Raw genomic sequence first — 13,675 nt, 5'->3', positions numbered from 1 at the left:
CAAAAGCCGATAGCGACAGAAATTCGGGAGCGAAAGTAGAGGTGGGTCGGCCAAATCATACGAAATCTGCAAACAGTCGTTAGATTGAAACCCAGCACATCGCAGCAGAGGCAGACTTAGAGCACCCCAGAGGCTCATGGCGACGCAGCCTTAACAACAAAATAAAGCAAGTCGATCAAAATTTTACCTGCTCACAGGTCAAGGCGATGGCTGGCAATCGCCCAGGTTGAAGATCTTTTAACTCGGTCGGCCCTCTGCAACACCGTGGGTGCTCAGAACTGCTTCTGGGTGCTTCTTCTGCAAGATAAATTTATAGACTTCACATCATAGAACAAAAATATATTTCCAGTCGATAAAGCATTTTGAACCGTCTTCTCCATATCTTTCGATGCCGTTTTTACTCACACGGTAGGCATTATGCGATTCAAGAAACAAGATCCGGAAACCGAAGGAAATGATGAAAATTAAATACATCAAACAGAATTTATGCTTCTTCTGCATGCACTCGAACGAAGCCTACGGGAGTCTTGGGTGGTTCGACTTCGAACCATTTTCCAGGCGAGGCTCACATTCCGATGAGGTTTTCCATTGGAACTGAAAGTTGCTAGCGAAACAAACAACCCCTTCGGCACTCTCTGTGCAGTCAAGTAGGTGGGTGCCCCTGTCCATGCTCACGTTCCGTAGGATACCATTTATTGGTATAAAGGATGACTCGGCTATTAGCGAGTGGGTGGCGGCGGCGGTGTTTGATTTTCTTGTTCAAGTCTGGATCGGAACGAACGACACGCCTCCGGAGTATTTATTAACGCATCCCCAAGTGGAAGTGAACTGCACTGTTTTTCTGCGTTTGTGTGTTCAATATGTGTCGGTATTGTATCTATTCCCTAGAATCCTGCTAGTGGCGGCAACTAATGATTATTTGTGCCTGTTAGCGGTTCTGTTACTGTATAGCCAATGCAGCAAATTATGACCAATGGGAGGCGAATCAGCTTTGGGAAATAAACAATCCCTGGAACTGGAATAACCTCGTCTTTGCTGGGCCAAGCCTACGCTTCTGTGGCATGCTTCCACCCAAACCCAACCACAGCCAGACCATGCGTCTCCATCACCGGACCGCGCTGGTCAGAACAGAGCCCGATTGGATTTTGTTTATCTGCCTAATGGATGATTTAATGTGTTAATTCATAGTTATTTGCAAAATAAACACTGGCGTACGTACAGGCACGATCATATCGGTGCAAGCGAACATGAATGGCGTTCAAATCGATGATGCTCTTTCGGATGGCTGATGAATTGTGCAAATTGTTATGAGGGGGGAGAATCTGTTGGCGGCAGTGATTAGGGGTATTGACTGCGACTTGTTAGCTTGTAAATGCGCATTAATTATGATTCATTTGGGGCAGCGAAAACTTGTGAACTTACGATGAAAGGGCAGTTTGTTTCGGGGTTATCCAAAGTGTTGGGGAATCCTGAAAATTGCGGTAAAAGTTTGTGTTTGTGGTTCAGGCTGTAAACAAAATCAAGTTAAAGGCAATGTTGAAGCTTGAGGGGGGATGTAGGCTAGTAGTCTAGGCTTCTGATTCTGAATCAGAAATCCCACCCCCATCAGGGGTGAGTGAGGAAGTCTACGAACTATGAAAGAAAGATGCAGTCTCCGGATACTAAAACATAATTTGTAAAGTCTACGGACTAACAGGAATTCAAGGAGTATAAATAGTGACAGGTTAGACATATGGCCTGCGATGCCGGTCCGTTAGGGAGCGTCCATAAATTACGTCACGCAAAAATTGCCCATTTTTAATTTGTTCCTAAAAATCAAGCTCTACAGTTTTTGAAAATATGAAATCAACTAATTTAATTATTGTGGGTTGCAGTCAACGAATTTTTTGCATAAAAAGAAAGCTGAATATAATATCATCTGAACATAATTTTGCATCAAATTAGTGATTAAGCAGGCTAATCTGAGATGAACCAGCCTCGGGCTGAAAATCTCATGAATAGACATAAACAAAAGCAGGCCAATCTCCTTAAATTTGATCAAAATTTCTAGAAAATAATGAAGATTTGTATTTTTTTTCAGTAAGAAAAAGCTATTAAAAAATTCTTCCTCAACGTACATTTGACACATTAGATGTTAGCCAGTAACAGTAAAAAAAAATCAACCGGAGCATTGGTTACGGAAATAGAGACGTATGAAAAGAACTTTGCTTAAACACATTCTATAATTCTGTAATCTTAACGCAACTTGCTAAAAATAGAACTAAACTTGGTTTCAAGTCGACAGCCGTGTATGGAAAGTCGTAAAAAAATCCGCTCTACTGTAATTTTTATTCTTCACGTTTTCGAACTCAGGGCATGATCATCAGCTTACCGAGTTCAAATGTGCTGTAAACTACAAGTCGGACTCGATTATCCGGAGACTCGATTATCCGGAATTTTATACTCGATTATCCGGAGTACTTTTATTGAGATTTTTTTTATTAATTTAATGCAGGAATCAATTTAGTATTACAACTAGGCTGACCAGTGTTCATCCGTCCCGTATTTAACGGGACAACAAAATTTCCAAACACTTGTCGCTGTAGGATAGTTAACGTTTTTGACTCAATTATCCTTTCTTTCCAGCTCAAATAGCATTATTAATCATATGCAGTTCTGATTGTGGACATTGATTTCCTTTTGTTGTGTTTCCAAAATGTGTCCCGTATATAAACGGGACAAATCTGGTAAGCCTAATTACAACACATTGCTGGGTCGATTTTGTAAGCCCCCGATCTGGTTTTCCACCGATTTTATCGGCTCTATGCGAGCCTTTTTTTTTTGAAGAAAAATAAAGGTTTTTTTACTCTCACTATTACCATTTTCCATTCAATCTCAGTTTCAGTTGATAAGTTTTGACGCCATATACAAATTACGTAACAAAACATCTCACATCGTATTTGAAAAGGGCAAAACAATTTTGTTTGTGTCAGAGAAATTATTCGTTCTTAAAAGATGCCGTGAAACAAACAGTAATTTTCAAAGACTGCTTTCTGGGATTCCTTCATATATTACTGCTGGGATTTTTCTAGAATATCTTCTATGGATTTCGCCAAGGGCAAATTCTTCAGAGATTTTTTTTCAGTAATAATTTCAGAAATTTTTATTTTTGCTGAGATTACTCAAAGAACTCCTGCTGGAATTCCACCAAATATTTTCTGAGAAGTTTTACTGAAATTCATCCGGAGATTCTTGTTCTTGTTGTTCCTTCAGCAATTTCTACTGAAATTGTTTCACGGATTCTACCTACGGGGAATCTCCAAAGACTCTAATAATTTTTCCTAAACTACAATCACGGGAATCTATGAAATTTTCCTAAATTTTCTATTCTTGTAAGAATTTGTTTGGGAATTTCTTCAAGCTTTCTCCAGAATTGTTTTTATGGCTGACTGATTTTGGTGAGACTTCGAGCCCAGAAGAAGATCCAAACGCGAGATCCAAACGAAACGTCAGCGATGAAATAAAAGAACCAACGCTTATTTCTGTGACTGCAAGGCGAAACCATTGGAAGTTGCTCAAGAATTTTCTATTGATATTTCCAGAAGTCCTTGGAAATTTCTACAGGTATTTCTGCTGGAATGTCTCCTCGGAATCTTCCAGGAATTCCTCCAAAGATTCGTTCCATGCATTCCCACAGAAACTCTTGCTTGGACTTTTCAGAAACTCTTCCAGATATACTTCAAGGTTCTATTAGGGATTTCTCGAAGTAGTTCAACATCCATTCCTTCAGTAGTTTGTCCATGGATGGAAATCATGTATGAATTACAGTAATTTCTATAGTGATTCTTTTAGAGACTCCTCCCTGTAGTTTCTCTACTCTAGGGACAAATCTAGAAATATTTTAAGATTTTTATGGGGATCTCTCTAACAAGATTGTAATATCTATTGAAATTAGCGTGGTTTTGCGGTATTGATCATCCTCCCCCCATATTACGTGGGTGTCAAAGACACACGCTGGAGGCTGTTTCTGGCCAAGAACTCTTTGAAAATTAACGCGCATTTTTTTAAATTTAAAACCACACCCCTTCTCCTTTTCTTTTCCTGTTGTTGTTTGTTTTGTGTTATAGACCCAGAACCTTTTTCATTGAGTTCAGAGTTATCGAAAAAATCCCTATTTTATCAACTTTAATTACTCTCAGGGTCTCACTGTATACAATATGCTAAGGGAACGTCTATATCTTAAGTAACGCTGAAACCCCAGCAAAGTGTAACGACTCATAAAAACCTCAACGATCTTAAACAAAAAGTGTGACTAGGGGAAAGGGAGAAATAAAAATTTAACGTGACGTAATTTATGGGCGTTCCCTTATTAGAATTTCTGGCTACGCCACTGCTTGATGACAATAAATAACAAAAACATATATTTTCATGCGTTTTTAAATTCTGATTTGGGGAGCGGACCTGGTGTGATGGTTAGAACACTTGACCATCACGCCGAGAACCTGGGATCGAATCCCGCTCCCGATAAACTCGCAAAGTGTGAGATCTTCCTTAGGATGGGAATTAAAGCGTGGGTCCCGAGATAAACTAGCCTAGGGTTAGAAATCTCGTTAATACAGATAAAAAAATCTGATTTTTTTTTAAATTTTTAAATAAAGGATTGATGGTCTTTTTTTAAGGCTGTATAAATTACAATATCACGCTGCTCATAATCAGGTAGCACATAACCATCTCAAAACGCACATATCTATTGAAATCATGTATGATATAGTATAGGGTTTCGAACTACTTGGGCACCCGCGTCAATTTCCGGCACCTCACAGCAAAACAAATCAAAATATCACTTGCCGCACATTTTCCACACGCCCTTCCGTAGGTAATCGTCTCCCGCAACCTTTTCGCAACGGAATCCACAGTCAATGAACTACACTTTCACTCTGAAGCCGCACAAGTGCTCAAAACAAATATTACTCGCAGACGGATGCACTTCGGCAGCACAAAGAAGGGTGCCGAAGTGATTTCCCATTTGATTTTGCTGGAAGTTCGGCAGTGGTGCCGAGAATTGGTGCTGGACTAGGTGCAGTAAACTCGTTCAAAATCAACCTTCCGGCAGAAAATCTTCACAACAATCACTGTTAACAACAAGTTCAATCAATAAGGTATCTGATTCAGACGGAAGAAGTTGTTGAAAACAGTTGTTTCATTGTGAATTTAGGTTATAAATAATTTTGTTTACATGTTGTGCCGGGAATAGGGCAAAAAACCCTACTACACTATTGGTAGAAAGTAGTTTTCTAAATAACCCTGGAATTTGAAATGCAGTATTGTTACAGATAAAAATGTCTAAAGTAGCTCCCATGCGGTTCTATATGAAATTTGTCCGATTGGTGCATGAACAATTATTTTTTGTTTATTGATAGATTTAGCTCAAATTTTGCATACACTGCGGTGCATTTTTGATCGGACAAATGCCGATTTTCATACAAAATGACCAAGTTTGAGATGCTGTAACTATGGTTTGCGTTGATGGATTGAGCTCAATTTTTGACACGGAACTACTAGCATGCTGAATTTTGCGTATATGAAGTACAATATTTTTTTTGTTCACAGATATGGGCGTGGCAAAGCGTTCGAAATGTGCAAGTGATCGGACAGCGGCACGCGTGTAAATCAAAGGAGTGCCACACCCAGACCTGTGAACGAAACATTTTGTACTTCATGTACGTAAAATTCTGCATATTAGTAGTTCCGTGTCAAAAATTGAGCCCAATCCTTCAACGAAAACCGTAGTTACATCATCCCAAACTTGGCCGTTTTGTATGAAAATCGGCGTTTGTCCGATCAATCATGCACCACAGTTTACGTCCTACATACATAGGGTGCCTGTACCAGTTATCGCACTACCTAAGAAGAACTATTTCTACAAAAATAAGAAGAAGACCGTCGAATGTCATCGATGTGTCAAATGATTGATCTGTTTTCATACTTTACAGGAAATATATAGAAACGGGTCCAAAACTACTTTTAGTATTTATTACGGCGTGTACCAATGATAGGAACCCTGTACCAGTTATGGACACATTTATTGGAACTCAAATCCAGTTCACACTATTTACATGCATTCCTTATGGGATTGGCAAAATTCAACCATCGCGTGAATCAAAATTCAACCATCGCGCCACAATAATGACAATGTCGCAACCTGTATTTGTTGTGACAAAACAACCCATGCGACATAAGTTTGTCCCAACTTGAAAATAATGGGATTAACATCGTACACCACGAGTTTAGAGATTTTTAAGCCTTGCATTGCGATTTTCGAACGGTAACTTCGAGTCGGTAAACACTGCAACTCTGGTGAAGCTCTATCATCAAACAGTTTCGACTTTGGGTTAGTAATAATTGATTATTCACGAGTTGAAAAATACGCAACAAATTCAGCTTCCGTTTTGTCTGCAACAAAAAATTTCGAGATCATGTCATTATCTGTCACCAGTAGGGATAAAGACTAATCGTCGCACCTTCTTTGTTGCTTGTTTTGTGCCTCTTTTGTCTGACAATTTTCTTCACTGCTACCCGGTACACTATAGCGAAATAGGTTGCAAGGAAGCCGAAAAATTAAGGAAAATGATTTTATGCAATTCAATACCATAATTTCAGTTTTTTATAACTCATTTTGGTATCATAATGGCCAACTTTTCCGCACTGGTTCATTATGCAACTGAAATGAGTTGCATAATGAAAAAATAGTTGCATAATGTCCATAATGCAACTCATTTGAGTTGCATTATGAACATTATGCAATCCAAATGGGTTGTATAATGAAAAAAATCATTGCATAAAATTTTGTATGTTACTCGTTGCAAAACTCGATTTTTTCAGCACTCTTCGTTTAATCCAACTCGGCAAGCCTCGTTGGATAATGTACGACTCGTGCTGAAAAAAATTAACTTTTTGCAACTTGTTACATCAATAACTATAATTCTATCGTAATTACAGCAAGTTGTGAAGTTTAAATGATTGCAATCATCTTTTGTGACGTGATCTGTTATTCACTATTTTTTTCTTGTTGAATTTGAGGTACTATAGCCATAACTGATACACTGAGCCTACTCACGATTATTAGGTGTAAAAATTGTGGAAATTCATTCACTACTCTGGGAGTTATAATGTCATAAAGTTGAAAAACCATGAGAAAGTGTAAAAAGAAGCACCGCACGACGGTACATCAACTTCATTAGTGAACTACAATGGAAACAATAGACCATATGAATAAAGCTGAGTAAATACTCAGATCCAGTCTTGTTAGCGATCACAGTCTTTGACACCTTTTCGTCGATATTCGGCTGCCTTTGTTTCCAACATTCGCAACACAAGCGATCAAACTACCGTCTTCGGGAGATGGTTCGGTTTTTGTTTTTCCTGTCTTCCCCATAAAGAGCTGTTTTGGCTATATGTATGTGTCGTAATCGATTTATCACGCACGAATAAACTAATATTATTCTAATCATAATCAAAATTGGCTGATATTATCCAAAAAGCTGGAATCAGACAAATGTCTTCGTGTCAAACGACATTGAATTGATCCACTTTAATGTTTATTTATCTTCGTTCTACCGCTCGTGATGTGTGTGAGAGGTAGCGGTAGCGCACGAATGTAACAAAGCAAGCTGACACCCGATCGCGGCAACGAAACGAAGGTAGTGAAAAGTGTCGAATGTTTACAAGCCTGCTCAGATCTCTGTGAAGTTTCACAGAGATTTTCTCCACGGCTTCACATAGATTTAGTAAAGAGTATTTACTCAACTTTATTCATATGGCTTAATGTAAACAATAGTGATAATTTCACACACTACAATTCGTCCTCAAACCTTTCTCTCTTTTGCTCGAACGTTTGTCAAAGTTTTCTTCGAAAATCAGTGTGCCCAGCCACAAAAATAATCATCCTAGGAGACTTGAACGCTCAGGTAGGCCAGGAGGCGAAATCTAGACCGACAATTGGAAAGTTGACCCACTAGCTGACGAATGAGAACGGCCTACGACTGATTGATGTCGCCACCTCTAAGAACATGGCCATATGTGGCACAGCCTCCCTTATCGGTACACCAGGCGATCACCACAGCAGACGGAGTTCCAAATCTACCACTTCCTGAGTGACGGACGGCATTTCTCCGACATTATCGATGTCGTGGACCTATCGTGTGTGTGGCCACATCCTGATGATGATAAAAATGCGCCAATACTCTCCATGGCGTACGGTACCGACGCGCAGAATCTCGAGGCAACGTAGCCGGAGGAGAGCGTACTCAATGAACCCACCCCCCACCCCCCCAACAAACTCAAATACTGCTGGAGTACGATAAAAGCATCCATCAACAACGCAACTGAGATCAATTTTAGGCATGTGGAACGGAGCCCCAGGAACGATTGGTTCAACGATGATTCGTCATGCTGCATCGCACGGGACTTGGTAGAACGTGGAACGATATGGAAGAACGCGAAACCAGCAGACCCGCTTCTTCCGGGAGAAAAAGCGAAGTGCGAACAAAAGGAACTGTTATGCCGTTCACAGTAAACTCGGAAGTTCTACCAGAAGCTCAACGCATCCCGCAAAGGATTAGGGTCGCGAGCCACAATGTGAAGGGATGAGGACGAGAGTACAGGGGATGGCCAAAATGTTTGGGATAGGCAACATTTTTTCTCCCACAAAAAAATTCAACATGCTGTAACTTTTCATAGAGTGCATCAAAAAATCTCAAATTTTGACTGTTTGTCAACCTACTATATGTGCATTATTGGTACAAATTTGGGCTCGGTTGATTAATTTTTCGCGAAGTTAGAACCGTTCGGGTAAAACACTATTTTTTAGACAACTATTTTTTGAACTGTCATATCTCGAAAACCAGTGAACCGAATTGAATGAATTTTTTACCGTTTATCAACAATATATTGATACTTAATACGAAATTATAAAATGTAATATTTTCTCACGGCGAATTAATTTATACCGGGTTGAAGTTTTTACCCATATAGAGGAAAATAAGTCAAATTTACAATACCCCACAAAAATTATTAAATGTGTTCTTCCTTCAATCTAAATGGGCTCTAATGTATCGGATTCGAGATAATTTGAGAACAGAAGTGGAAAATCTTTGGATATGAACACTAAAATTTGTTGACATTGATGTAAAAAAATTACATTTTTTTGAGAAAAATCCAAAAAGTGTCAATCCATGATAACTTTTTCCAACGTTAAAAAAGTATCAATGTTTTAATAGTTTGTGAAGCATTTACATATTTTAAGTGTACGTTCAAAATTTCATTCAATTCGGTTCACTGGTTTCTGAGATATGACAGCTCAAAAATGAGTTGTCTAAAAAATAGTGTTTTACTCGAACGGTTCTAATTTTGCGAAAGATTAATCAATCGAGCCCAAATTTGTACCAATGATGCACATATAACAGGTTGATGAACAGTCAAAATTTGAGATTTTTTGATGCACTCTACAAAAAGTTATAGCATGTTGAACTTTTTTGTGAGAGAAAAAAAGTTGCCTATTCCAAACATTTTGGCCATCCCCTGTATCTTGACGTATGGACGGGATATGATCAACATGTGGAAGCTGCGCGGGTTGAGTGATTACGTCAGTGTATCACATTTCCGAATGCAGTATGTCCATACGCGCCAACTTGTGACGTAGTTGGGGGGCAAGGCCTCTCAAAATCAATGAAATTCGGATAATATCGACGCAGTTCATCTAGTTTAGGCATATTCACGTGATAACTAGTGCATTGAGCTGAAAAAAGTTGAATAATGTCCAATTTTGGAGAGCTTCGCCCCCCCAACTACGTCACAAGTTGGCGCCTATGAGTATGTCACATGGAATCCAAAGTTCAGCTTCTGATGCAGAGTCATACCGAGGTAACCAACGGTTAAAATCCACCACAAGAGACTTGGACCTGGAGTTTGATTTGAGTTGGAAGTAGGGCATGTAGTTATGGTGGATCAATGGCATCCTTTATGGGGTCTCCAGTTAGCCTTATGGTTATGGATCGCCAATCCGGAGACGACGGGTTCAATTCTCGTTCCGGTCGGGAAATATTTTTCGACTCCCTGGGCATAGTGTTTCATTGTGCTTGTCTCACAATATACAAATTCATGCAATGGCAGGCAAAGGAAGCCCTTCAATTACTCCGGGAGCGGTCGCGTCGTGTACTGAGTACACTGCGGAAGTAGCCACTAAGAAGAAGCATCGTTTACGGGTTTTATATAACGGGAAAGTGCCTCTGGAGTCGACCTACTGATAACGGGAAAGAAGCATTGTTTTACGCAAGCAGATATTTTTATGGAGACGAGTGAGGCATTTCACACTACTTGCTTACTTTCAGTCCTCACATCCATGGTTGTGCAGAAAGCCGTATTGAAAGATCTCCGATTGCCTGTCACTGCTTAGACCTGTTGCCAGGTCCAATTTCTGTCGACTTCCTTTATTTGCTTATTGAGGTTGCGCCGCCATGAGCCTCTGGGGCTGCCTCTGCTACGATGTCCTGCTGCGTTCCAATCTAACACTTGTTAGCAGATTTCGTTACCGGCCCTGCATAAAGTGTGGCCGACCCACCTCCACTTTCGCTCCGAATGTCGATTCTCCGAATGACACTTTTCCCCGAATCACACACTTCTTTATTTTTAGGCGGTTCTTTCAAGTTCTTTTGCTTCACGGACCTGCTGAAACTCTGCTGAATGAAGAAGGGTAATATGACTCCTTGTTTCATTGCTGCTCGTTCTTTCTAGAGCTAAATAGAAGAGTGCACGGATGAACTGAATTCATCGCGGTCCGATAATTTTGACACTAGAGCGGGGCCGCTTCTAATCAAAAGTGAACGATTTCCAATCAGAATTGAACAATTCTGATTGGGAATGGCCCCGCTCTAGTGTCAAAAATCTCGGACTGTGATGAATTCAGTTCATCGGTGCACTCGTCTATTGACTCTAACGACTTATCAAATTATGATCAGTTAACTTTTGTAATAACCTAGTCCCCAGGATCACGAACATGTTGTGACCAGTAATCATTTCAAACAAGAATGTAATGTATAGTCTTTTCGGGAAAACGGGTCATTCGGGGAACTGACGTTCGGGGAAACATGCATTTCGGGGAACCGGAATTCGGAGAAACGACTTTCAGGGAAAAGTAGCACAATCGAAACCCATTCGTTGCTGCTTCCGCAAGTTACGACCTTTAGTTGTTTGTAGTCTCTGATTCAGAAACAGCGTATGGACGAGGGACGCTCTACGGCACAGCAATTGATTCAGTATCGACGACTATATTTCAAAGGCCAGGGCAGCGTTGATTCTTTCTTCTTCTAGTATGGTGGCAAACAGTGGATCAGTTGAATTCAGTATCGCATCCAAAGCACAAAAGGACACGGGTATTACACCAAAAACTCTATGAGATGCCGTAAGGGCAGAAGATTTGATGTCGAAAACAACAGGTAAATGATTCAGGGCGCACTCGTTTATGGAAATAGATTTGGATATGGCGATGTTGTTGTTAGACAAAAAAGGAAACAAGGACACAAATTGCCCGTGTTTTAGTTTTGAACATGACCTTCATAGAGTATATTACAGCAAAGACCCTCCGTAAGAAGCTGCGAGCCTACCGGGAATTTCTTTCTTGCCTTGTAATAATCAAACCACCACCACAGTTTACACAAAAGGATAAAAGTATCCTTTCATCTTGCTATATTATCTTTCAGCTCGTTTCACTCGTTCACAATTAATTTTTAAATGGTCTACATCAAAAGCATTCTCTCGGAACAAACTCAAACAACCTGCTAGATATAAAACATACTCGCATTTCCTGATACGAGCTCAAACTTATATACCTTTTTTAATTTTTTCATCTGTCTAGTCTCGTGTACCTCTAGAAGACCTACACTGCAAAATCTCAGACCGCGAAAGAACGCGCACATTTCCTTTCTCCTATTGTCTTTTGTCTTGTTTCTCTCGTTGATTCTGTGTTGCACAAAAAGCTATTTATAACAGATATAATCGCTTAGCTTAAAACACGAAGGACGTACACAAATAATAAGAGCTATGAACGGAACTCTTAAACCTATCAGAGGAGAAAAAAACGGAGAGCAATCTTATTCACCTTATGCTATTACAGTTGCATTCTACTTCCTATCTCTCGTGTTCTCTGTATCGCTCGCATCCGCCCGTTCAATTTCCAAAACGAAAGGTAAAATATTTACAACATATTTTTCTTCAAGCTTTCCTCGCTGATTATCTTGCAAATCCCAAGCTTTGGGAAACTGCACTCTTTATTTCTGTACATGTTTCTTTATGGTAAGAGCAATTTCACCCAATGTAGACCGGGAAGCAACAAAAAAAATCTTTCGAGTGTCCTTTTTCTTATCCTATCTATGCACTAAGAAGAGGAGAAACAAAAGCTAGCCTGGGATCCACAAAAAATCGAGAGCATTTTTCGTGATTGTGTGATGTTGGCACAATATTTTTATACATATATATTTTAGTTTTATCCCTGTCTTTGCTCTGATTCCCTCTCCTGGTGCACCAGATTCAAAGGACGACCAAAAAATAACAGTAAAATTAAATCACAACATACACAATGGACGAAACCGGAACGACAACATGGTACCCTTAATGAGAGACCCCTTCCACGACTCCGCGCTCTTGTGTCGCAAACACCCGATTCGAATCCAGTTTTCTTGGTGGCCATACTGTTTCGTGTTCTCTCGCGAATCATCAGAAACGTCGAAGCGCTGCCATCGACATGGGAGGGTTCTTGTTTTTGCGGATCGGTTGGACGGACATCGGTGCCACCAGGATTTCCGACGCCGACGATGGCGACGAGGACGCTTTCGAGTCCGTTTCGGACGACTCCTCACCGACTTCCTGTGTTGGCGAATGGTTGGAATAAGTTGGGAAAAGATGGAAGACCGATGGTTAATAAAATACAACAACTCGCTGCGGGGAGCACGGAATCGTTCCCGACTTTAATGAGGCAAGTCATGTAGGTATATCCCGGGTTTGGAAGAATAATATAAATATCAATGTTGGTGATGAGTCTAGATGTTACTAAACAATGAAAAATAATAATTATATTTGCAAGTACTAAATACTGCACAAAATTACTGCCCCACTCGCAAAACAGTCCCATATGAATAGGAAACCCAGCAAAGATGGGACAGTTATTCGAGTGGCGGCAGATTACATCTTGTCACTTTGAAGAAGAGAGGGTCGAAGAAAAGAAATCGATCATGTTACTTTCGCCTTATTCAAACTCAATTTTGTTCTTATCTATTATTCATTCCTATTCGGGATATGAAGTTTTTTTCTTTCTAAAGAAACCCTCAATAAAGCAGCGAATAATTCCACCCCCTGATTATGGTGTATTTAATGAGATATTGTCAAAGACAATAAAAACGGCCACAGAGAAGGTTGGAAGAGGAAAAGGGTGCATGCTTGAAATATTGAACTCAGTGCTCAGTGGGTGAAATGCATACGTTTATGTTCGTACAGCTTGCCAGTTTCATTTGCGCCAGCTGGGAGGCCGGTGTTAGCGATTGGGTGCTGCCGAAGGGGGATGTCATCATCGTTGAGACGGCACGTTTCAGCTTCGAAGGTGTCTTGTTGAAGGAGAACGCTCGCCCGACCTGTGGGGAAATAAAGC

The 13,675-nt window shown here is 40.2% G+C and overlaps 1 protein-coding gene and 1 long non-coding RNA gene across 5 annotated transcripts in view; one reads left to right on the top strand and one right to left on the bottom strand.

The window, feature by feature from the left end:
- Positions 1-13,675, top strand: part of LOC134288739 (uncharacterized) — a 110,822-nt gene that overhangs the window by 10,821 nt on the left and 86,326 nt on the right. The gene's annotated exons all lie outside the window — the stretch shown is intronic.
- Positions 11,685-13,675, bottom strand: part of LOC109404753 (protein ECT2) — a 151,926-nt gene continuing 149,935 nt past the window's right edge. For 3 of the 4 annotated variants that reach the window (XM_029870295.2, XM_029870298.2, XM_029870297.2), the window contains 2 exons: positions 13,509-13,658; positions 11,685-12,897 (listed from right to left, as the gene is read on the bottom strand). In XM_029870295.2, coding sequence (XP_029726155.1) covers positions 12,748-12,897; positions 13,509-13,658 — 300 coding nt within the window. In that variant the 3' untranslated portion in view covers positions 11,685-12,747. The remainder of the gene's footprint in view (positions 12,898-13,508; positions 13,659-13,675) is intronic. The other variant, XM_029870296.2, reaches the window with a different exon arrangement.

This window comes from Aedes albopictus, chromosome 2 (assembly GCF_035046485.1).
Source record: "Aedes albopictus strain Foshan chromosome 2, AalbF5, whole genome shotgun sequence".
In the NCBI taxonomy this organism is placed as follows: Eukaryota; Metazoa; Arthropoda; class Insecta; order Diptera; family Culicidae; genus Aedes; species Aedes albopictus.
The sequence above is the reverse complement of the archived record's forward strand: the minus strand, read 5'-3'. Positions and strand labels throughout refer to the sequence as shown.